This window comes from Bombina bombina, unplaced genomic scaffold (genome assembly GCF_027579735.1).
Source record: "Bombina bombina isolate aBomBom1 unplaced genomic scaffold, aBomBom1.pri scaffold_688, whole genome shotgun sequence".
Lineage (NCBI taxonomy): Eukaryota > Metazoa > Chordata > Amphibia > Anura > Bombinatoridae > Bombina > Bombina bombina.
Window position 1 is genome coordinate 177,871 of NW_026512612.1, and position 25,793 is coordinate 203,663.

At 41.6% G+C, this 25,793-nt stretch overlaps 1 protein-coding gene across 1 annotated transcript in view; it reads left to right on the forward strand.

The window, feature by feature from the left end:
• LOC128644429 (E3 ubiquitin-protein ligase RNF123-like) overlaps positions 1 to 25,793 on the forward strand; it is a 56,804-nt gene that overhangs the window by 21,549 nt on the left and 9,462 nt on the right. The window contains exons 8-11 of the mRNA XM_053697053.1: positions 2,206 to 2,277; positions 3,120 to 3,240; positions 5,151 to 5,252; positions 5,366 to 5,472. Of these exons, the coding sequence (XP_053553028.1) occupies positions 2,206 to 2,277; positions 3,120 to 3,240; positions 5,151 to 5,252; positions 5,366 to 5,472 (402 nt within the window). The remainder of the gene's footprint in view (positions 1 to 2,205; positions 2,278 to 3,119; positions 3,241 to 5,150; positions 5,253 to 5,365; positions 5,473 to 25,793) is intronic.

Here is a 25,793-nt window from a genome sequence, read left to right on the forward strand (position 1 = left end):
CCGGTAAACTATGTAGTAGAATACAATTAAATACTATAAATTATACTTAAGACATTATGTAGCTGATCTCTGCGGTAGAGGGCACCACTCGGGTGCCTGTGGGTGAAGTGCGGATACAGGAGTTTCTCTTGATTCTTGATCCGGAGATAATGACAAGTCCCAATTTTTAAGAAGATCCAGGCGTTCCTTTGGAGTCATTATGGTATGAGTGGAACCATCCTTAGAAACTATGAGTTTAGTGGGGTAACCCCAACGGTACTGAATGTTACCTTTCCATAAGGTCTGGGTGATAGATGTAAATGTCCTTCTTTTTTGGAGGGTATATGTTGAGACATCTGGGAATATCAACACTTGATGAAATTTTGATGGTAGGGTTGGGCGGTTGGCCATCTCACGAAGAATTCTTTCTTTATGGGTGAAGAAATGCACTCTGGTCAGCACGTCTCTTGGTTTATCCTGAGAGACATTTCGTGGTCTGGGGACTCTATGGACTCTGTCTAAGATGAGACCAGGGGGGTCCAGCGTAGGTATCAGGGGGTCCAGGATGTACTGCTCCAGTTCAGCTGATCCAACTTCTTCTGGTATTCCTCTGAATCTTAAATTATTGCGTCTAGACCTGTTTTCCTTATCAGCCAATTTTAATTCTAAGTCTGAAATCTGGATAGACAAGTTTTGAGAGTAGGACAGGAGATTAGCATAGTTTGAGATATTTTAATTGTAAAAATATGTGAATTCCACTGCCCACAACTGACCTGTATTTTTCAACGTGCGCACATCAGTGATCTGTTGCTCTATCACCTCTGTCAGAAGTCCCGCAGGTTGCAGAGTTAGGGCTAGCTGTCACTCAAACACTGAGCCAGCCCTCTATGCGAGTGCACAGCACAGCGGTTGCTATAGCAACCAGGAAAGCTTCCTCACAGAGCAAATAGCACCTTGTAAAAAATGAGCTTTAGTCAGTGAAAGATTATCAGCGGTTTAACCTGTGCCTAAAAAAGTGTGTAGGAATTGCATTAAAACAGTCTTACATTACAAGGAGGAGTGAGAAAAAAATGCATGCATTCCAATAAAAACATTTTTTTATATATTTTACACAGCTCACTTCCAATAAATATTGTGTAATTGATCAGAGAAGAATACGCGATGCTGTAAAGCGCATCTCTTGACATGATTGACACACTAGCAGGACTTGTATTCCTATTGCTAGGGGATACCAGTTTCTCTGCTAGCGCCTCAGTCAAGATTGCAAGAGTGAGAGTGCGCTCCCAAGTCAGTGCTGATTGGACTGGGATCAAACAGTAAAAAAATAAATTAAAAAAAATGCCCAATTCACGGGTGTTAATGGACTATTTTTTTATATCTTCCGTTTAGTTTTTATTACATAATATAATTTTGTTTTTGAAAAAGGGTGTTTAAAGTGTATTATGTTATGTATTATGTTTTAAGGGATAATATAATTAAGGAGCAAGAGGCATTTTATTATGGACCTTTAATAGCCGCCATCTTGAATTCAACTTCAAATGGGGAAATAGGTATTTGGGTGCTCACATTTGACTCAACCTGTATTATAAAAATGCTATATAATCTATCATGCAGAGTAGACTGAGCCTACTGAAAGGAGCACTAAATACAGTATAATTGCATAATTGAGTGCATAATATCAATGCAATAGCACTTACTCTGAATTTCAATTTGCTGGCCCTCTGTATCATGTGACAGCCATAAGCCAATCACAGACTCATATATACATTTACACTGATCTCTTGCACATTCTCAGTAGTATCTGGTACCTCAGAAAGTATGCATATAAAATGACTGTGCACAATTTGGAAGTAAAATTGCATGTTCTATCTGAATCTTGTTTATTTTTAGTGTCCCTTTAAGAAAAGAATTATATAGACTACTGACCACCAAGTGCAAAGCGAATTCTTTTGTGTTTGTTTTAAACATACTAGATATTTTTGTAATTTGCTAGATAAAGAGGAATGGCACTGGATTTAGTATTTAATACTTAAACTCCCTTTTGCTATGCAATAATTCTTGATTTCTCTTCTATGCAATGTCTAAATTTGTATGTATGGAAAACGTGCTGCAAATTTATTTGATTTAGTTTTAAAAAAAATAATATAAATAATTGATTAGTCTTATTTTTTAATGTTAAAGATTTCCATTCTGGTTAATCCAAACGTGTATTTTTTTCACCTGCAGGGGGAAGCATCCCGATATATTTTTCTCAACAAGTTCAGGAAGTTCTTGCAGGAAAACGCCAGTAACAGAGGGGTGAGAATCCATAGTACATAAAATCTAGGTGTGAATGAAATGTCAGGATTTGGCATTCGTTTGATTAATGAATGACAAATGTGGCTGCAGGGAGCACCATTTTGTTTGTTTTCTCACTGGATATATCAGTGTGAAAGAGCAACACTTAAAGATCGGGATTTGCACAGATCTCTGTGTGTTACACTTTCACACTGATATGTCCAGTGCCAAAACAAACCTAATGGCGCTGCCTACAGCCATATTCGTTAGTCGTTTAGAAAACGAATGCCCATGCCTAATAGAATCCATATCTTTTCAGAACTGCCCATGTATTTTTAGATAATGTTTAATGAAACACAATTTTTTTTACTTTTGCACAAGTACATGCTCTTGTGTTTTTTTAAAACAATGAGCTTTACTCCATTGCTGGACAAAGAGCAGTTAGCTTATCAGGAGCTACATATGTGCGTAGTCGGTGTTCTGTAGAAATTTGAGATTTACTATCTTGATGCGCACAATTCACATGTTTCAAAAGAATGTGTGGAATGGGATTATTTAATTACAAGCATGCGCACATTGTTGGGTAGCAATTTTTGTTGATGGTTAAGAAAAATTACTCCCGCATTACGCATGAATGGGGTGAAGTAGTACATGAGCGCAGGCGCAGTAATGTGGTAGCAAATTTCGATGGTTAAAACTTTATCAGTGCATTGCTGAAAACTGTTTGCGCAGGCCCTTCACCATTATATACTTATATAGTTCTAAACATTATATATAAATATACACTAAGTTAAAAAAATGCATGTTATTTTTGGTAGCGTTGTTCTGTCAGCTCCCTTTTTTTATTGTACCCTCCTCTTTAGAATCCCACTGTTCTGTGCCCTCCTGAGTATATGGTCTGCTTCCTCCACCGACTCATCACTGCCATCCGAAGCTGCTGGGATGAGTACAAGACCAGGAACCCCCCTGCACTCTACAGCGAAGGTAAGAAGGTCTAATGATGTTATACGGACATATAGTAGGCACACAAAGAGCTAGGTCAGCAGCAGGAGAGCCATTGTGCTCATACATACCTCTCAAAATGGCAGCTTTGACCATTTCCCTTGATACATAATATCTCACATGACTTCTGTTTTTTTATCAGTAGTAGAAAACATAAAAGTGAGCAGTTTTACTAAGACTGCTTATTGCAACCAAACACTATTACTACATGAAACCCAAGTGGATGGGCAGCCAAGGTAGTTACTTTATCACTTGACAGCATAAACCAGCTCCACTCTCTATGATAGTAAAGTAAACCATGTTTTCCCTGCTTTGATGACTCCTTTACATAATTCAAGCTAAAGAATGGATTTTCTTTATGATTCATAATGATCACCTTCTCAGTTTGTTGTGACAAATCACGTTTCTTACCTGTAACTTCAGATGAGTTGTGTTGTTTTCTCTTGTAAGATGTATCGAGTCCACGGATTCATCCATACTTGTGGGATATTCTCCTTCCCTACAGGAAGTGGCAAAGAGAGCACCCACAACAGAGCTGTCTATATAGCTCCACCCCCCAGTCATTCTCTTTGCCTACTCTAAGTACTAGGAAGGGTAAAGTGAGTGTGGTAACAATCTTGATGTGGTTCGTGCTTTAAAGTTCTACTTACAAGCCACTAAAGATTTCCGTCAAACATCTTCATTGTTTGTTGTTTATTCTGGTAAACGGAGAGGTCAAAAGGCTACGGCTACCTCTTTCCTTTTGGCTGAAAAGCATCATCCGTTTGGCTTATGAGACTGCTGGCCAGCAGCCTCCTGAAATAATTACTGCTCATTCTACTAGAGCAGTGGCTTCCACATGGGCTTTTAAAAATGAGGCTTCTGTTGAACAGATTTGTAAGGCGGCGACTTGGTCTTCGCTTCATACTTTTTCCAAATTTTACAAATTCGATACTTTTGCTTCTTCGGAGGCTATTTTTGGGAGAAAGGTTCTACAAGCAGTGGTGCCTTCCGTTTAAGGTCCCTGTCTTGTCCCTCCCTTCATCCGTGTCCTAAAGCTTTGGTATTGGTATCCCACAAGTATGGATGAATCCGTGGACTCGATACATCTTACAAGAGAAAACATAATTTATGCTTACCTGATAAATTTATTTCTCTTGTGATGTATCGAGTCCACGGCCTGCCCTTTTTATTAAGACAGGCAATATATTTTTATTTAAAAAACTTCAGTCACCACTGCACCCTATAGTTTCTCATTTTTCTTCCTAGCCTTCGGTCGAATGACTGGGGGGTGGAGCTAAGGGAGGAGTTATATAGACAGCTCTGCTGTGGGTGCTCTCTTTGCCACTTCCTGTAGGGAAGGAGAATATCCCACAAGTATGGATGAATCCGTGGACTCGATACATCACAAGAGAAATAAATTTATCAGGTAAGCATAAATTATGTTTTTAGTAGGTTTTGTATAAGTTCATATAAGTGATTATTACAACTAAACAATGTGCATTCAGCAGTTTTGTTAGCTGCCAAATGCGGAAGAAGGTGATCGCTCAGGGCATTCGGCTATTTCCGGAGCTGGATTTCTTCTTGTGAAAGTGCAACACACTAAGATCTGGATTTGCACAGATCTTAGTGTGTTGAACTTTCACAAGTAGAAATCCGTCTCAGGAAAGAACTGAATGCCCGAAACGGACTCCTCCTTCCTCATTCATCAGCTAACGAAACTGCCGAATGCACATCCCTAATTAACACCTACAAATTTAAAATATATTCAGTGTTAATTGAACTCACAAACTTGACAACAATAGTCACTCTTGTTTGGTGCTGCACACAAGGATTTTTTTTTTAGATGCTTGCAGCTTACATCCATGTTCATTCAGCCATTTTCCACATTTGTCTTTTTTTTTTTTTTTTAGATGCGTATGTGCCCCCCCAGCTTTTCTACAACGGGAAGGTAGATTATTTTGATTTGCAGAGACTAGGGGGTTTACTTTCCCATCTAAGGAAGACCTTAAAAGGTAAGGATTTTGACTTTTGGTAGAGAAAAAACTACTTCCTTTTTGTGAATGTTTAATGTAGGGAAAGTAGGTGATGACTACTCTCTCACCAGTGTCGTCCTCTTCTCTGGCAGATGATCTGGCGTCCAAGGCCAACATCATTATCGACCCCTCAGAGCTGCAAGCGGTCACCATGGATGACCTGGAGGAGGAGGACGAATCAGTCAGTGCAACGGCACAGGTAGCTGATAGAACTGTGTGCATCTGTGATAGACACTCTTTCACCTTATTTTGTGGCTCCTCTTGGTCAATCTATTCCATTCTACCTTATTTCTTATTAATGGTTTACTGCTATGCTCTCTTTCTGTTTGTGTGTGTCTCTCTCCCTCTTTCTCTTCTTTCATTCCCACTTCCTTCATCGCTCTCCCTTCTCACTCGCACTTCCTCCCTCTGTCTTTTTCTTCGGTCACACTTAGGGTCTGATGAACTAATATGTCTCGTCAGTACTGCAAGGTCCCTCACATACTTTTAAATGGCTATTTTATTTCATGTAATTGGCAAGAGTCCATGAGCTAGTGACGTATGGGATATACAATCCTACCAGGAGGGGCAAAGTTTCCCAAACCTCAAAATACCTATAAATACACCCCTCACCACACCCACAATTCAGTTTTTACAAACTTTGCCTCCTATGGAGGTGGTGAAGTAAGTTTATGCTTGATTTTTATGATTTCTTCTGTGATAAGCGCTTCTAAGCATTCTGAAGCCCAATTCCTCTCAGAGTAAAGTGTTTGTCAGAGGGATGTGAAGAGAGTATCGCCTGTTTGATTTTTTAAAATTTTATTTATAACCAGCACGAGGTACAATAATAAACTGTATATCTGTGAAACACCACGCAGGGTGTAATAAGAGATTACAAAGTAGATGAAACAGTATAATATAATGTGACTGCCAAGTGCATATATATCAAATACATTAAGAAACAAAAAAAAAAAGAACTCGATGTTCACAGTTACAATAAAGGCTGCAGGAATCTTCTACAAATGAGAGAGCAATCTAGTATATACGCAAATGTACCTCACTGCTGGGGTTTTATTATTTTATAACCCTAACCTAACACAACTAAACATCTATAAGCACAAACAAAATAAAACTAAAACTAGTACACTCGATCAATTCCCCCCTAATGCTCCATAACCCAGGTGTGTTGTACGCAGATCACAAGAGCAAAAGCAAAGTTGTGAGGATATCCTAACCATCCTTGTGGGCATTTCTGCATGAATTTTCCCCTAATATTAGGCTTGTTCCCACATAAAGAGGTTCTGACCATGCTTGTAAGATCCAATCTATAATGAGTACATTAGGTAAATTTAAACAATATGGGGAATAGTTATTGTATCTCAATCCTATAGCCCGGTAGCAATATGAGTCTCATATATGGAATTGGCACTTTTGTGGTAATGGTGCTGATTTATGCTGTGCCCTTGACCAAGACTATATGTTACCAGATTTCAGGGTACGCAGATTTGAAAGACCGGTTTACTGGTGATATGTAGGATTAGCAGATATTTATGTAGTTGACTCCTAGCCTGGAGCCTGGAAGTAGTATGCCAGTATCAATCTAGGGGCAGCTGCAAGATGACTATATTCAGGCTGCTTACAGGAAAGGAAGAGCTGCGTGTGATGATAGCCAATACTGAAATTAATATGAATTATGGTTGGCAAAAAATAAAATAGAGAGAGTGATAACTAGCAGCATTAAATATTATGGGGCATCGATATTGCGCTGCAATAAACAAACCAAACCCAAATAAGCAGGTGCTCTTGCCAGATTAAGTGACATTCGGCCAAATATGTACAAAGATAAGCATATAATTAGATGATCTAGTTTACAATAAAATTGGGAATCCATTAATTTGAGGGAATTGAACCGGTTGGAGGAGTTACTATTTTTCAGGGTGGCGAGCGCTAGTTAAATAAAATTTAAAATACTAGCAAAACAAAATAAAATAATTAGCCAACAGGGCTAAAATTATCACCCTTTACCACAATGAGATGCATTTTACCCCTAACACAGAGAGAGTAGACGGCTTGCAACTAAATAGACCATTATTGGGTGTGATGAAAAAGCAATAAAAGTAATGAACAGGGAACGCTAGTTATAATATTTGACAGAAAGTAAAAGGGAAACTCGCCTTGATGAGAGGACATGTAGGTCCTTGGGTAGATTATTATGGAGGTATAAATTTGGTGTGATGACCTTACAATAAACTGCCGGTGCAAATATTGCAGACAAACCCCAAAAGCATTACAAACATTTAGTACGGTTCCCCAAATATCTAGACCTTCTCTGTCTGACATGGCAATAAGTTTTACAACTAACATTGTTAACCAGCGATATTAGATTTCAGGGTTATGCATCAATATACTTAAAATATTCTGCTGGGCATTTAAGTCTAAATATCAACATGTACCGTTCTTAACTCAAAAGAATAACAATATCGAACAAACCAGGAGAAAATGACAATACAAGCCATCCAGCACAGATATTTCGAACATAGATTCAGTTTAAAGTCTATGTGAAGATTAGCGACTTGTACAGCACAACAATGCATTTTATCCAGTACGGTGTTAAGGAGCGTGGTAATGAAAACATCACAAGCGTTATCAAGATGATGTATTTTGAGCTGTCATCACTGTAGTCTTAGGTGCATAAAGATACAGAGGTAATTAAACCCTTGCAGGCTCCATAAAAAGTACTAATTTATTAACTTAGCTGTACCCCTAACCGCTATTATGATTAGTGATATACTGGGGAGAGATACCTAAGTGGATTCTTTCAGTTGTAGCTAGAGATCCACGCTGCTGGAGAAAGGGAGTGTAAATCAGCTGACACCCGTAGCCAAATGGTCCTTAGAAGCCGGCCAAATGAGATTTGAGTCCACCATGTTCTGTAAGAAACTAGCGTACAACAGCACCATGACTTTCTGCTCCCCCTGGCCAAGACATTGTTCGGCTGTGCCGACTGAGCTTAATAACAAGTGGACGGCATGGGAGCAATCCCGGGGAGGACTCGCGACCCCGACTGTAAAGCCTTCAGCGTCCGCATCACCTCTGGATGCCAAGAAACCTGTGATCTGATGCTTTTCTGTAGGAATAGATTTTGGGCAGGTCAGTGTCTGCAAGACAGACACGTTGTTTGTTATCTTCGGTTCCAGCATAAACAGGTACTTCCTCTGGAGTAAAAGGTTAGGGGAGTGTGGTTCTTCGACCGTATTATAGTGCCTGTTTCCAAGGTGTCTGCTTTCCGATCAGCAAGTGTGATCTGCTGCGGTTCAGTTAGACAAATAGTAGTTGTTGCTTTGACGTGTTCAGGTGCACCAAGCTCTTTCATTTCACAAAGAAGTTCCCCCATAGCTATCGATAGAGAATCCATTTGTGGTGCAAAGATGTCAACTAGGGCTTTAATGATTTGCGCCATCTTATTAATCGGAGTGGGCACGTCTGCAGGCTTAAAGGTGAAATTTAACTTTGTAATGCCTTCTCGGAGGCCAGGAGTTGTGATGCCCTAATCCTGTAGTTTTCCCGGGCACATTGATTGCCAAGGGAGGTATGGATGGCTGTAGATTTTGCCACTCTGCGTTCATAAGCAAGTTTCAATCTTGGAGCTATGTGAAGCTGTGGCCATCTTGGTGAGCCGCCTACTGGAAGTCCTTTCCTATTTACTTTTATCACCAATTGTGCTTTGTTCTCCCGCCTGTTTGATTTTATGGTTTTCCTCGCGGGAAATCTTTTCAAGGGTTCTCTGTTATCGGTCGTAGGGATTCATCTCCTACCTTCCTTTTCAGATCGACGATATACTCTTTTCTTTTGAAAGACACAATGAGTCCACGCATCAACATCATTACTTATGGGATATTCACCTCCTGGTCAGCAGGAGGAGGAAAAGAGCACCACAGCAGAGCTATTAAATAGCTCCTCCCTTCCCTCCCACCCCAGTCATTCTCTTTGCCTACATTAGTGATAGGAAGAGGTAAACTGAGGTGTTAGTATAGATTCTTCAATCAAGAGTTTATTATTTTTAAAGTAGTGCCAGAGAGTGCTGCTTTGTTCTAGGGTGTAGCCGTAGTCCATATCAGTCTCTTCAGTAGAGCTTTTGGTGGCTTTAGAGCAATGGGAACTTGTGGGACATAATTCTCACTGCGCCTCCCATACATTTATGCTGCCCTAACCCTGATAGCCTAAGCAAGATTACTCAGGCTTTATCATTTTTCCACAGTGCTATGTGAGGGAGAGGACCTCGCTGAGCTGCACTGCTGTCGGGCAGATTTTCAAGGTAAATGCTGACTTTTATTCTGGGAAAAGAGGAAACTCAGAGGAAGTGGAGCACATTATTATTGGGACAATAGCCTCCTATAGCTAAAAGGAGGGGGCTTAACGACAGCACTTTTTAGGCACTGGGTCTGATAAAGATTAGGAGTGTGTTACAATGTCACAGGGTCTGAGAGGAAGAAATAGGCTCAGTATGAAGTGACTTTTCATTACTCCCGGTGGCTTAACTTTAAAATTAAATGCCGACCGGGAGATTTGTTTTTAATATGCGCTACATGGTCCCAGCACTTAGGAGCTTTTTACTACTTCCACCAGTGACTTAAATTTTAAAAGAAAATACCGACCGGGAGATTACTTTCAGAACGGCCACGATGGGCGGAGTTATGTTGAGCACTAATTTAGTTGCACTCCACGGGCCCAGCACTTAGATAATCTTAGCATGAGGGGTTTTTTTCTACTACTGGTGGCTTAATCCTAAAATAAAATGCCGACCGGGAAATTGTTTTCAGAACTCCCGTGATGGGTGGAGTTATGTTTAGCACCATTTTGAATTGCGCTCCATGGTCCCAACACTTCAGTATGTGGGGCTTTTCACTAATCCCTGTGGCTTCACTTTAGCATAGAATGCCGACCGGGAGATTGCTTTCAAAACGCCCACGATGGGCGGAGCTATATGCAGCACCAATTTGAGGTTCACTTTACGGTCTCAGCATGGCTTCTCTTTAACATAAAAGATGCCCACCGGGAGATTACTTTTAAGCCGCCCACGATGGGCGGAGCTAGGTGTGTGGCGCAAATTTGGGGTTGCGCTCTACTGTCTCAGCACTTCTGTTATAAGAGAGGGTTATAATATAAGTCCCCAGAGTGTTAACATTCATGTTAGGACCGGACAGACTCTATTGGAAGCGGTCTATTAAATAACTTCTACTGCTGAGTTACGGTGTCAAAAGGGGCAGGTAAGCACCTCAAATTAAGCTGAGGTGTAGCTCTGTCCTATATTAGTGCTGTAGCTATTTAACAATGTCTGCACATCAAAATAAAAACGGTTACGTTTAAAAATTTAAAGAGACAGTAATGTTTTTATTGTATTTATTTTTTCAGGTTTTGTCATGTTGTCCGCAGAGCGTTATGATTAATATCTGGGTCTGCGGATGTCTCATCTAAGTCTAGACTTTTGAGAACAAAAGGAAGTCAGAGTAATTTCATTCCTTTCAAGATTTAAAAGGAAATCCTTGCATTCCCTCTTGCATGCAGGAGTGGTCTAAGCCTTCCGGGGGACCCAATCAGTCTTGGAATAGGGGAAGCAATCCAAGAAGTCTGCTGTTAAATCAAAGACAGCAAGAAGGGCCTGCACCCGATCCGGATGGATCTTGGAAGGGCAGGTTTTCTTCTTCGCTCAGGCTTGGGTTCGAGAGGTGCAAGATCCCTGAGCCGAAGTCATTGTGTCCGAGGGATATAAACTATAGTACAGTACTTTTCCTCCCAGGGACTGGTTTCTGCCTTCAAGATTCTCTGCAGACCAGACAAACGGAGAGGCGTTCTTACGCTGTTGTGAATCCAAGGGCTACAGAGCCTCTCCGACCTGGGAGTGATAGTTCCTGGTCCAAGGCAGAAACGAGATCTGGGATTCTAGTCCAATCTGTTCAGGGTTCCCAAGTGGGAGGGAACCTTCAGCACAATTTTAGATCTCAAGAGTCTAAACAACTTTCTCAGAGTGACGTCCTTTACGATGGAATCTACCATTCCATTCTTTTCCATCCACTGGGAATTTACAAATTTCTAAAGTTTGCCTTTCTAGACAAACTTTTCCAGTTCGTGGCTCGTTCTTTGGCCTTGCCACAGCTCCCAGAATTTTCTCAATGGTTCTGGGATCCCTGCGGGGGTGCTACGATTGTGGGGCATTGCTGTGGCACCTTCCCTGGACAAAATTCTGGGCGCCTTCCTTTCATCAAACAATATCACGCAAGGAAATGTGATTATTTTTCCTGCAGTCTCATGGATGGCAGGTGAATTTGGAAAAGATTTCCTTATTTCAAAATGATAGTAGTCTCCTCGTCTATGAAGTCGGACAGTAGCCAGGAAATCAAGGATTTTCGATTCTTGCCTAGCACTTCAGTCCTCTCCTCGGCCATCAGGGGCTCAGTGTAGGGAGGTAATTGGGCTGATGGTAGCGGTAATGGACATCATCCCGTTCTCTCGCTTCTACCCCAGTCTACAGCAGGTAGGGGAACGGAGATTATGCAGAGCTGTCTCCGCAGTTTCTGGCGGAGCAGGAGACTAGGGATTCTCTACTTTGGGCTTTTTTCCAGGGAACTTGTTTTTCACAGATTTTCATGGGTGACTGTGTTAACAGATGCCAGCCTTTTGGGCTGGGGAGTAGTTTGGGGCTCTCTAAGAGCAGGGAACATGGACCCGGCCGGAGTCTGTTCCACCCATAAACTTTCTGGAATTGAGAGCAATTTTCCTCTCCTAGAATGGCCTCAGCTTCGGTCTGAGTCAGCAGGTCACAGTAGGACAATATATCCTCAATGGCTTACATCGTCCGTCAGGAACTCAGAGTTTTCTTGGCCATGACAGAGGTATCCAAGATCGATGAGTGGGCGGAGTTCCACAATTGCTATTTGTCTGTAACCCACATTCCTGAAGTGGGGGTCAGTTGCAATTGGATCTCATGGCTTCTTGACAGAATACCATGTTTCCGAGGTACGGGTTGAGGTCACGGAATCCTCAGGCTGTACTGATAGACGCTCTGGCGGTACCTTGGAATTTCTGTCTCGCTTACCTACTTCATCCGTTGGTATGCAGTCCTGGTGGGCATATCTGATCTTCCACTTCAGAAACTTCCGTTGTGGAAGGACCTTCTACTTCAAGGCCCCCTTTTTCTGACTAGGTTATAGAGACCATGATTCAGGCTTGCAAGCCTGTTACTTGAAGGATTTATCATAACATTTGCAGGCCCATTTATCAAAGGGCTTGCGGACCTGATCCGACACTGCGGATCAGGTCCGCAAGACCTCGCTAAATGCGGAGAGCAATACGCTCTCCGCATTTAACATTGCACCAGCAGCTCACAAGAGCTGCTGGTGCAACGCCGCCCCCTGCTGACTCGCGGCCAATCGGCCGCCAGCAGGGAGCTGTCAATCAACCCGATCGTATTCGATCGGGTTGATGTCCGGCGATTCCTGTCCGCCTGTTCAGAGCAGGCGGACAGGGTTATGGAGCAGCGGTCTTTAGACCGCTGCTTCATAACTTGTGTTTCTGGCGAGTCTGAAGACTCGCCAGAAACACGGCCCTTCAAGCTCCGTATGGAGCTTGATAAATGGGCCTGTTGGTGTGAATCCAAGAGCTACTCATGGAGTAGAGTTAGGATTCATAGACTTTTTTGTCTTTTCTCCAAGAGGTTTTGGAGAAAGGTTTATCGACGAGCTCCCTAAAGGGTCAAATCTCGGCCTTATCTATTTTGTTACACAAACGTCTGGCGGATGTCCCAGATGTACAATCATTTTGTCAGGCCTTGGTCAGGATCAGGCCTGTGTTCAAACCAGTTACTCCTCCATGGAGTCTTAATTTAGTTCTCAGAGTTCTTCGAGGGGTTTCGTTTGAGCCTATGCATTCCTTAGATATTAAGTTGTTATCTTGGAAAGTTTTATTTCTTGTTGCTATTTCTTCGGCTCGTAGAGTGTCAGGGCTCTCAGCATTGCAGTATGAATCTCCTTACCTTTTTTTCCATTCAGATAAGGTAGTTTTTATGTACTAAATTAGGATTTCTTCCTAAGGTTGTTTCTGATCGAAACATTAAATAGGAGAGTGTTGTTCCTTCTTTGTGTCTTAATCCTTCTTTTCAGAAAGAAAGACCTGCCAATTTAGACGTGGTCTGTGCTTTAAAGTTGTTTACCTACAGGCGACTAAGGACTTTAGTCAGTCTTCTTTGTTTGTGATTTTCTCAGGAAAATGTAAGGGGCAGTAGGCTACGGCTACTCCTCTCTCTTTTTGGCTTAAGAGTATCTTACGATTTACATATGAGACTGCTGGACAGCAGCCTCCAGAGAGTGTTACGGCTCATTCCATGAGGACTGTTGCTTCTTCATAGGCATTCTAAAATAAAGCTGCTGTGGAACAGATTTGCAAGGCTGCAACTTGGTCCTCTCTTCACACTTTTTTTCAAAAGTTTTATAAATTTTGACACTTTTGCCTCGGCTGAGGCCGCTTTTGGGAGAAAGGTTCTTCAAGCAGTGGTGTCTTCCGTTTTAGGTTCCCTCTCTTGTCCCTCCCATATCATCTGTGTCCTCTAGCTTGGGTATTGTATCCCATAAGTAATGATGATGATCGGTGGACTCATCGTGTCTTTAAAAAGAAAAGAAAATTTATGCTTACCTGATAAATTTGTTTCTTTTTAGACACGATGAGTCCACGGCCCGCCCTGTTCTTTTAGACAGGTTAATTATTATAAACTTCAGACACCTCTGCACCTTGGCTTTTCCTTTCTCTTCCTAACTTCGGTCGAATGACTGGAGTGGGAGGGAAGGGAGGAGCTATTTAACAGCTCTGCTGTGGTGCTCTTTGCCTCCTCCTGCTGACCAGGAGGTGAATATCCCATAAGTAATGATGATGATCCGTGGAGTCATTGTGTCTAAAAAGAAACAATTTTATCAGGTAAGCATAAATTTTCTTGTACACCATTACCTCTGCTGATAGCTTTCAGTACTGGTTTGGCTATCTGCTATATGTGGATGGGTGTCTTTCGGTAAGTAGTATCATTATTTCTCCAACATAGGTGTGTCCGGTCCACGGCGTCATCCTTACTTGTGGGATATTCTCTTCCCCAACAGGAAATGGCAAAGAGCCCAGCAAAGCTGGTCACATGATCCCTCCTAGGCTCCGCCTACCCCAGTCATTCTCTTTGCCGTTGTACAGGCAACATCTCCACGGAGATGGCTTAGAGTTTTTTAGTGTTTAACTGTAGTTTTTATTATTCAATCAAGAGTTTGTTATTTTGAAATAGTGCTGGTATGTACTATTTACTCAGAAACAGAAAAGAGATGAAGATTTCTGTTTGTATGAGGAAAATGATTTTAGCAACCGTCACTAAAATCCATGGCTGTTCCACACAGGACTGTTGAGAGCAATTAACTTCAGTTGGGGGAACAGTGAGCAGTCTCTTGCTGCTTGAGGTATGACACATTCTAACAAGACGATGTAATGCTGGAAGCTGTCATTTTCCCTCTGGGATCCGGTAAGCCATGTTTATTACGATTGTAAATAAGGGCTTCAAAAAGGGCTTATTAAGACTGTAGACTTTTTTTGGGCTAAATCGATTGATTATTAACACATATTTAGCCTTGAGGAATCATTTTATCTGGGTATTTTGATATAATAATATCGGCAGGCACTGTTTTAGACACCTTATTCTTTAGGGGCTTTCCCAAAGCATAGGCAGAGCCTCATTTTCGCGCTGGTGTTGCGCACTTGTTTTTGAGAGGCATGGCATGCAATCGCATGTGAGGGGAGCTCTGATACTTAGAAAAGACTTTCTGAAGGCGTCATTTGGTATCGTATTCCCCTTGGGGCTTGGTTGGGTCTCAGCAAAGCAGATATCAGGGACTGTAAAGGGGTTAGAGTTCAAAACGGCTCCGGTTCCGTTATTTTAAGGGTTAAAGCTTCCAAATTTGGTGTGCAATACTTTTAAGGCTTTAAGACACTGTGGTGAAAATTTGGTAAATTTTGAACAATTCCTTCATGTTTTTTCGCATTTGCAGTAATAAAGTGTGTTCAGTTTAAAATTTAAAGTGACAGTAACGGTTTTATTTTAAAACGTTTTTTGTACTTGTTATCAAGTTTATGCCTGTTTAACATGTCTGAACTACCAGATAGACTGTGTTCTGAATGTGGGGAAGCCAGAATTCCTATTCATTTAAATAAATGTGATTTATGTGACAATGACAATGATGCCCAAGATGATTCCTCAAGTGAGGGGAGTAAGCATGGTACTGCATCATTCCCTCCTTCGTCTACACGAGTCTTGCCCACTCAGGAGGCCCCTAGTACATCTAGCGCGCCAATACTCCTTACTATGCAACAATTAACGGCTGTAATGGATAATTCTGTCAAAAACATTTTAGCCAAAATGAACACTTATCAGCGTAAGCGCGACTGCTCTGTTTTAGATACTGAAGAGCATGACGACGCTGATATTAATATTTCTGAAGGGCCCCTAACTCAGTCTGATGGGGCCAGGGAGGTTTTGTCTGAGGGAGAAATTACTGATTCAGGGAACATTTCTCAACAAGCTGAACCTGATGTGATTGCATTTAAATTTAAGTTGGAACATCTCCGCATTCTGCTTAAGGAGGTATTATCCACTCTGGATGATTGTGACAAGTTGGTCATCCCAGAGAAACTATGTAAAATGGACAAGTTCCTAGAGGTGCCGGGGCTCCCAGAAGCTTTTCCTATACCCAAGCGGGTGGCGGACATTGTTAATAAAGAATGGGAAAGGCCCGGTATTCCTTTCGTCCCTCCCCCCATATTTAAAAAATTGTTTCCTATGGTCGACCCCAGAAAGGACTTATGGCAGACAGTCCCCAAGGTCGAGGGAGCGGTTTCCACTTTAAACAAACGCACCACTATACCCATAGAGGATAGTTGTGCTTTCAAAGATCCTATGGATAAAAAATTAGAAGGTTTGCTTAAAAAGATGTTTGTTCAGCAGGGTTACCTTCTACAACCAATTTCATGCATTGTCCCTGTCGCTACAGCCGCATGTTTCTGGTTCGATGATCTGATAAAGGCGGTCGACAGTGATTCTCCTCCTTATGAGGAGATTATGGACAGAATCAATGCTCTCAAATTGGCTAATTCTTTCACCCTAGACGCCACTCTGCAATTGGCTAGGTTAGCGGCTAAGAATTCTGGGTTTGCTATTGTGGCGCGCAGAGCGCTTTGGTTGAAATCTTGGTCGGCTGATGCGTCTTCCAAGAACAAGCTACTTAACATTCCTTTCAAGGGGAAAACGCTGTTTGGCCCTGACTTGAAAGAGATTATCTCGGATATCACTGGGGGTAAGGGCCACGCCCTTCCTCAGGATCGGCCTTTCAAGGCAAAAAATAAACCTAATTTTCGTCCCTTTCGTAGAAATGGACCAGCCCAAAGTACTACGTCCTCTAAGCAAGAGGGTAATACTTCTCAAGCCAAGCCAGCTTGGAGACCAATGCAAGGCTGGAACAAGGGAAAGCAGGCCAAGAAACCTGCCACTGCTACCAAGACAGCATGAAATGTTGGCCCCCGATCCGGGACCGGATCTGGTGGGGGGCAGACTCTCTCTCTTCGCTCAGGCTTGGGCAAGAGATGTTCTGGATCCTTGGGCGCTAGAAATAGTCTCCCAAGGTTATCTTCTGGAATTCAAGGGACTTCCCCCAAGGGGGAGGTTCCACAGGTCTCAGTTGTCTTCAGACCACATAAAAAGACAGGCATTCTTACATTGTGTAGAAGACCTGTTAAAAATGGGAGTGATTCATCCCGTTCCATTAAGAGAACAAGGGATGGGGTTCTACTCCAATCTGTTTATAGTTCCCAAAAAAGAGGGAACGTTCAGACCAATCTTAGATCTCAAGATCTTAAACAAGTTTCTCAAGGTTCCATCGTTCAAGATGGAAACCATTCGAACTATTCTTCCTTCCATCCAGGAAGGTCAATTCATGACCACGGTGGATTTAAAGGATGCGTATCTACATATTCCTATCCACAAGGAACATCATCGGTTCCTGAGGTTCGCATTCCTGGACAAACATTACCAGTTCGTGGCGCTTCCTTTCGGATTAGCCACTGCTCCAAGGATTTTCACAAAGGTACTAGGGTCCCTTCTAGCTGTGCTAAGACCAAGGGGCATTGCTGTAGTACCTTACTTGGACGACATTCTGATTCAAGCGTCGTCCCTTCCTCAAGCAAAGGCTCACACGGACATTGTCCTGGCCTTTCTCAGATCTCACGGATGGAAAGTGAACGTGGAAAAGAGTTCTCTATCTCCGTCAACAAGGGTTCCCTTCTTGGGAACAATAATAGACTCCTTAGAAATGAGGATTTTTCTGACAGAGGCCAGAAAAACAAAACTTCTAGACTCTTGTCGGATACTCCATTCCGTTCCTCTTCCTTCCATAGCTCAGTGCATGGAAGTGATCGGGTTGATGGTAGCGGCAATGGACATAGTTCCTTTTGCACGCATTCATCTAAGACCATTACAACTGTGCATGCTCAGTCAGTGGAATGGGGACTATACAGACTTGTCTCCGAAGATACAAGTAAATCAGAGGACCAGAGACTCACTCCGTTGGTGGCTGTCCCTGGACAACCTGTCACGAGGGATGACATTCCGCAGACCAGAGTGGGTCATTGTCACGACCGACGCCAGTCTGATGGGCTGGGGCGCGGTCTGGGGATCCCTGAAAGCTCAGGGTCTTTGGTCTCTGGAAGAATCTCTTCTACCGATAAATATTCTGGAACTGAGAGCGATATTCAATGCTCTCAAGGCTTGGCCTCAGCTAGCGAGGGCCAAGTTCATACGGTTTCAATCAGACAACATGACAACTGTTGCGTACATCAACCATCAGGGGGGAACAAGGAGTTCCCTGGCGATGGAAGAAGTGACCAAAATCATTCTATGGGCGGAGTCTCACTCCTGCCACCTGTCTGCTATCCACATCCCAGGAGTGGAAAATTGGGAAGCGGATTTTCTGAGTCGTCAGACATTGCATCCGGGGGAGTGGGAACTCCATCCGGAAATCTTTGCCCAAGTCACTCAGCTGTGGGGCATTCCAGACATGGATCTGATGGCCTCTCGTCAGAACTTCAAAGTTCCTTGCTACGGGTCCAGATCCAGGGATCCCAAGGCGGCTCTAGTGGATGCACTAGTAGCACCTTGGACCTTTAAACTAGCTTATGTGTTCCCGCCGTTTCCTCTCATCCCCAGGCTGGTAGCCAGGATCAATCAGGAGAGGGCGTCGGTGATCTTGATAGCTCCTGCGTGGCCACGCAGGACTTGGTACGCAGATCTGGTGAATATGTCATCGGCTCCTCCTTGGAAGCTACCTTTGAGACGAGACCTTCTTGTTCAGGGTCCGTTCGAACATCCGAATCTGGTTTCACTCCAGCTGACTGCTTGGAGATTGAACGCTTGATCTTATCGAAGCGAGGATTCTCAGATTCTGTTATCGATACTCTTGTTCAGGCCAGAAAGCCTGTAACTAGAAAGATTTACCACAAAATTTGGAAAAAATATATCTGTTGGTGTGAATCTAAAGGATTCCCTTGGGACAAGGTTAAGATTCCTAGGATTCTATCCTTCCTTCAAGAAGGATTGGAAAAAGGATTATCTGCAAGTTCCCTGAAGGGACAGATTTCTGCCTTGTCTGTGTTACTTCACAAAAAGCTGGCCGCTGTGCCAGATGTTCAAGCCTTTGTTCAGGCTCTGGTTAGAATTAAGCCTGTTTACAAACCTTTGACTCCTCCTTGGAGTCTCAATTTAGTTCTTTCAGTTCTTCAGGGGGTTCCGTTTGAACCCTTGCATTCCGTTGATATTAAGTTATTATCTTGGAGAGTTTTGTTTTTAGTTGCAATTTCTTCTGCTAGAAGAGTTTCAGAATTATCTGCTCTGCAGTGTTCTCCTCCTTATCTGGTGTTCCATGCAGATAAGGTGGTTTTACGTACTAAACCTGGTTTTCTTCCAAAAGTTGTTTCTAACAAAAACATTAACCAGGAGATTATCGTACCTTCTCTGTGTCCGAAACCAGTTTCAAAGAAGGAACGTTTGTTGCACAATTTGGATGTTGTTCGCGCTCTAAAATTCTATTTAGATGCTACAAAGGATTTTAGACAAACATCTTCCTTGTTTGTTGTTTATTCCGGTAAAAGGAGAGGTCAAAAAGCAACTTCTACCTCTCTCTCTTTTTGGATTAAAAGCATCATCAGATTGGCTTACGAGACTGCCGGACGGCAGCCTCCCGAAAGAATCACAGCTCATTCCACTAGGGCTGTGGCTTCCACATGGGCCTTCAAGAACGAGGCTTCTGTTGATCAGATATGTAGGGCAGCGACTTGGTCTTCACTGCACACTTTTACCAAATTTTACAAGTTTGATACTTTTGCTTCTTCTGAGGCTATTTTTGGGAGAAAGGTTTTGCAAGCCGTGGTGCCTTCCATTTAGGTGACCTGATTTGCTCCCTCCCTTCATCCGTGTCCTAAAGCTTTGGTATTGGTTCCCACAAGTAAGGATGACGCCGTGGACCGGACACACCTATGTTGGAGAAAACAGAATTTATGTTTACCTGATAAATTACTTTCTCCAACGGTGTGTCCGGTCCACGGCCCGCCCTGGTTTTTTTAATCAGGTCTGATAATTTATTTTCTTTAACTACAGTCACCACGGTACCATATGGTTTCTCCTATGCAAATATTCCTCCTTAACGTCGGTCGAATGACTGGGGTAGGCGGAGCCTAGGAGGGATCATGTGACCAGCTTTGCTGGGCTCTTTGCCATTTCCTGTTGGGGAAGAGAATATCCCACAAGTAAGGATGACGCCGTGGACCGGACACACCGTTGGAGAAAGTAATTTATCAGGTAAACATAAATTCTGTTTTTAAGACACACTCAGCTATGGTTTGGCGCTTTATGTATAAAGTTTTAAATATATGTATTTTACTTATTTGCCATGAGTAAGGTCTATGTGTATTTCCCTTTGCAGTCCAGCAGTTTCGGTATGGGAATCATGTTTAGGAAGCTTGTCTTACCTGGGGTATAGTCTTTTTTTCAATTTGATTTGTTTTTTTCTTGGAAAACTTGCGGACAAATTAGGCTTGCGAGGGCGCAAAATGTTATTTATTGCTTCATTCTCGGCTCGAGAATTTTTTTTCTGGCCACAAATGTGCGTCTGTCATGATGCAAGTTCGTCATTTTCTGCGTCTAAGTTGACGCTAAGTTGTTTGGCACAAACTTCCTATATGCTCCTTGCCTTCTTTATGCTCAGAGGGCTATGCTATTTGTTTTTTTTGCCAATTTAGCATTTGCATTTTTCCCCATTCCTGAAACTGCTAAATGTGGAAATAAGATATTTCTGTTTAATGTTATTTTTCTTTTTTTACATTTTACAAGATGTCTCAATCTGATCCTGTCTCAGAAGCTGCTGTAGGAACCATGCTGCCTGAACACAGTTCTACCAAAGCTAAGTGTATCTGTTGTAAACTAGTGGAGATTATATCTCCTGCTGTAGTATGTAACCGTTGTCATGATAAGCTTTTAAATGCAGAAAAGGTTTCTATTTGTTCTAGTACAGTATCTGTTGTTCCTTCAACATCTAAAGTACATGATATCCCTGTTGATATTAAAAATTATACTGCTGATTCGATACAGAAGGCTATGGGTTCTATACCGCCTTCAAAGAAACGTAAAAGGTCTTTTAAAACTTCTTATAATACTGATGAAATTTGTAATGACCGGCAACATACTGATATATCCTCCTCTGATGAGGATCTCTCTGACTCAGAAGATCCTACTTCAGGCGTTGACACTGATAAATCCTCTTATCTTTTTAAGATTGAGTATATTTGTTCTTTGTTAAAAGAAATGTTAATACCATTGGATATTGAGGAGTCTGGTCCTCTTGTTAATAAATCCAGTAAACGTTTAAATTCTGTTTATAAACCTGTGACGACTCCTGAGGTTTTTCCTGTTCCTGATGCTATTTCTGATGTGATTGCTAAGGAATGGTCTAAGCCTGGTACTTCTTTTGTTCCTTCTTCAAGGTTTAAAAAGTTGTATCCTTTGCCAGTGGCTAAATTAGTTTTTGGAAAAAGCCCCTAAGGTTGATATGGCTATTTCTACTCTTGCTAAACATACTACTAGTCCTATGGAAGATAGTACCTCTTTTTTAAGGATCCTTTAGATAGGAAGATTGAATCTTATCTAAGGAAAGCTTATTTGCATTCTGGCTATATGCTCAGACCTGCCATTTCTATGGCTGATGTTGCAGCTGCATCATCTTTTTGGTTGGATAGCTTAGCACAACGGGAAAAAGACTTTGATTTGCATAGCGTTGTTCGTTTGCTTCAACATGCTAATCATTTTATCTGTAATGCTATTTTTGATATCATCAAGACTAATGTTAAATCTATGTCTTTGGCTATTTTAGCTAGAAGAGTTTTATGGCTCAAATCATGGAATGCTGACATGGTATCTAAATCTAGGTTTCTATCCTTTTCATTCCAGGTTAATAATTTGTTTGGTTCCCAGTTGGATTCAATTATTTCTGAGGGGAAGGGAGTTTTTTTGCCTCAAAAGCCTAAAGGTAAATCTAAAGCTTCTAATCGGTTTTGTTCCCAAAGAAGGAAAATTCTTTCTGACCAGTTCTGGATCTGAAGTTTTTGAATCATTTTTGTAAGAGTCCCAACTTTCAAGATGGTGACTATAAGGACTATTCTGCCTTTTGTTCAGCAAGGTCATTACATGTCCTAAATAGACTTACAGGATGCGTATCTTCATATTCCGATTCATCCAGTTTACTATCGGTTTCTGAGATTCTCTTTTCTAGACAAGCATTACCAGTTGTTTGCTCTTCCATTTGGCCTAGCAACAGCTCCAAGAATCTTTTCGAAGGTTCTCGGTGCCCTTCTATCTGTAATCAGAGAGCAGGGTATTGCAGTGTTTCCTTATTTGGACGATACCTTGGTACTGGCTCAATCTTTTCATTTAGCAGAGTCTAACACAAATCAACTTGTGTTGTTTCTTCAAAGACATGGTTGGAGGATTAATTTACCGAAGAGTTCCTTGATTCCTCAGAGAAGGGTCACCTTTTTAGGTTTCCAGATAGATTCAGTGTCCATGACTCTGTCTTTAACAGACAAGAGACAAATGAAATTGGTTTCTGCCTGTCGAAACCTTCAGTCTCGATCATTCCCTTCAGTGACTATGTGCATGGAAGTTTTAGGTCTCATGACTGCAGCATCGAACGTGATCCCATTTGCTCATTTTCATATGAGACCTCTGCAGCTTTGCATGCTGAATCAATGGTGCAGGAATTATACTCGGATATCACAGTTGATATACTTAAATCCCAACATTCATTCTTGGTGGTTAGTCCATCATCGGATTATTCAAGGGACCTCATTTGTTCGTCCTGCCTGGACTGTGATTTCAAATTATGCAAGTCTCACGGGTTGGGGAGCTGTCTGGGGGTTTCTGACAGCACAAGGAGTTTGGAATCCTCAAGAGGCGAGGTTACCAATCAATATTTCTTTCATGTAATTAGCAAGAGTCCATGAGCTAGTGACGTATGGGATATACATTCCTACCAGGAGGGGCAAAGTTTCCCAAACCTCAAAATGCCTATAAATACACCCCTCACCACACCCACAAATCAGTTTTACAAACTTTGCCTCCTATGGAGGTGGTGAAGTAAGTTTGTGCTAGATTCTACGTTGATATGCGCTCCGCAGCAGGTTGGAGCCCGGTTTTCCTCTCAGCGTGCAGTGAATGTCAGAGGGATGTGAAGAGAGTATTGCCTATTTGAATTCAATGATCTCCTTCTACGGGGTCTATTTCATAGGTTCTCTGTTATCGGTCGTAGAGATTCATCTCTTACCTCCCTTTTCAGATTGACGATATACTCTTATTTATATACCATTACCTCTGCTGATTTTCGTTTCAGTACTGGTTTGGCTTTCTACAACATGTAGATGAGTGTCCTGGGGTAAGTAAGTCTTATTTTTGTGACACTCTAAGCTATGGTTGGGCACTTTTTTATAAAGTTCTAAATATATGTATTCAAACATTTATTTGCCTTGACTCAGGATGTTCAACGTTCCTTATTTTCAGACAGTCAGTTTCATATTTGGGATAATGCATATGAATAAATCATTTTTTTTTTTCTTACCTTAAAAATTTGACTTTTTCCCTGTGGGCTGTTAGGCTCGCGGGGGCTGAAAATGCTTAATTTTATTGCGTCATTCTTGGCGCGGACTTTTTTGGCGCAAAAAAAAAAAAAATTCTGTTTCCGGCGTCATACGTGTCGCCGGAAGTTGCGTCATTTTTGATGTTCTTTTGCCCCAAAAGTGTCGGCGTTCCGGATGTGGCGTCATTTTTGGCGCCAAAAGCATTTAGGCGCCAAATAATGTGGGCGTCATTTTTGGCGCTAAAAAAATATGGGCGTCACTATTGTCTCCACATTATTTAAGTCTCATTTTTTTATTGATTCTGGTTGCTAGAAGCTTGTTCACTGGCATTTTTTTCCCATTCCTGAAACTGTCATTTAAGGAATTTGATCAATTTTGCTTTATATGTTGTTTTTTCTATTACATATTGCAAGATGTCCCACGTTGAAACTGAGTCAGAAGATACTTCTGGAAAATCGCTGCCTGGGGCTGGAGCTACCAAAGCTAAGTGTATCTACTGTAAACTTATGGTATCTGTTCCTCCAGCTGTTGTTTGTACTGTTTTGTCATGTCAAACTGTTAAATGCAGATAATATTTCCTTTAGTACTGTTACATTACCTGTTGCTGTTCTGTCAACATCTAATACTCAGAGTGTTCCTGATAACATAAGAGTTTTTGTTTCTAATCCATTAAGAAGGCTATGTCTGTTATTCCTCCTTCTAGTAAACGTAAAAAGTCTTTTAAAACTTCTCATTTTTCAGATGAATTTTTAAATGAACATCATCATTCTGATTCTGATAATGGTTCTTATGGTTCAGAGGATTCTGTCTCAGAGGTTGATGCTGATAAATCTTCATATTTATTTAAAATGAAATTTATTCGTTCTTTACTTAAAGAAGTCCTAATTGCATTAGAAATTGAGGATTCTGGTCCTCTTGTTACTAAATCTAAACGTTTAAATAAGGTTTTTAAATCTCCTGTAGTTATTCCAGAAGTTTTTTCCTGTCCCTAGTGCTATTTCTGAAGTAATTTCCAGGGAATGGAATAATTTGGGTAATTCATTTACTCCTTCTAAACGTTTTAAGCAATTATATCCTGTGCCATCTGACAGATTAGAGTTTTGGGACAAAATCCCTAAAGTTGATGGGGCTGTCTCTACTCTTGTTAAGCGTACTACTATTCCTACGGCAGATGGTACTTCCTTAAGGATCCTTTAGATAGGAAAATTGAATCCTTTCTAAGAAAAGCTTACTTGTGTTCAGGTAATCTTCTTAGACCTGCTATATCTTTAGCGGATGTTGCTGCAGCTTCATCTTTTGGTTAGAAGCTTTAGCGCAACAAGTAACAGATCATAATTCTCATAGCATTTTTATTCTTCAACATGCTAATAATTTTATTTGTAATGCCATCTTTTGATATCATTAGAGTTGATGTCAGGTATATGTCTCTAGCTATTTTAGCTAGAAGAGCTTTATGGCTTAAGACTTGGAATGCTGATATGTCTTCTAAGTCTACTCTGCTTTCCCTTTCTTTCCAGGGTAATAATCGTTTTCGTTCCTTTCGTCACAACAAGGAACAAAAACCTGATCCTTCATCCTCAGGAGCGGTATCAGTTTGGAAACCATCTCCAGTCTGGAATAAATCCAAGCCTTTTAGAAAATCAAAGCCAGCTCCTAAGTCCACATGAAGGTGCGGCACTCATTCCAGCTCAGCTGGTAGGGGGCAGATTACGTTTTTTCTAAGAAATTTGGATCAATTCCGTTCACAATCTTTGGATTCAGAACATTGTTTCAGAAGGGTACAGAATTGGCTTCAAGATAAGGCCTCCTGCTAAGAGATTTTTTCTTTCCCGTGTCCCAGTAAACCCAGTGAAGGCTCAAGCATTTCTGAAATGTGTTTCAGATCTAGAGTTGACTGGAGTAATTTTGCCAGTTCCAGTTCTGGAACAGGGACTGGGGTTTTATTCAAATCTCTTCATTGTACCAAAGAAGGAAAATTCCTTCAGTCCAGTTCTGGATCTAAAAATATTGAATCGTTATGTAAGGATACCAACATTCAAAATGGTAACTGTAGGGACTATCCTGCCTTTTGTTCAACAAGGGCATTATATGTCTACTATAGATTTACAGGATGCATATCTGCATATTCCGATTCATCCAGATCACTATCAGTTTCTGAGATTCTCTTTCCTAGACAAGCATTACCAGTTTGTGGCTCTGCCGTTTGGCCTAGCTACAGCTCCAATAATTTTTACGAAGGTTCTCGGTGCCCTTCTGTCTGTAATCAGAGAACAGGGTATTGTGGTATTCCTTATT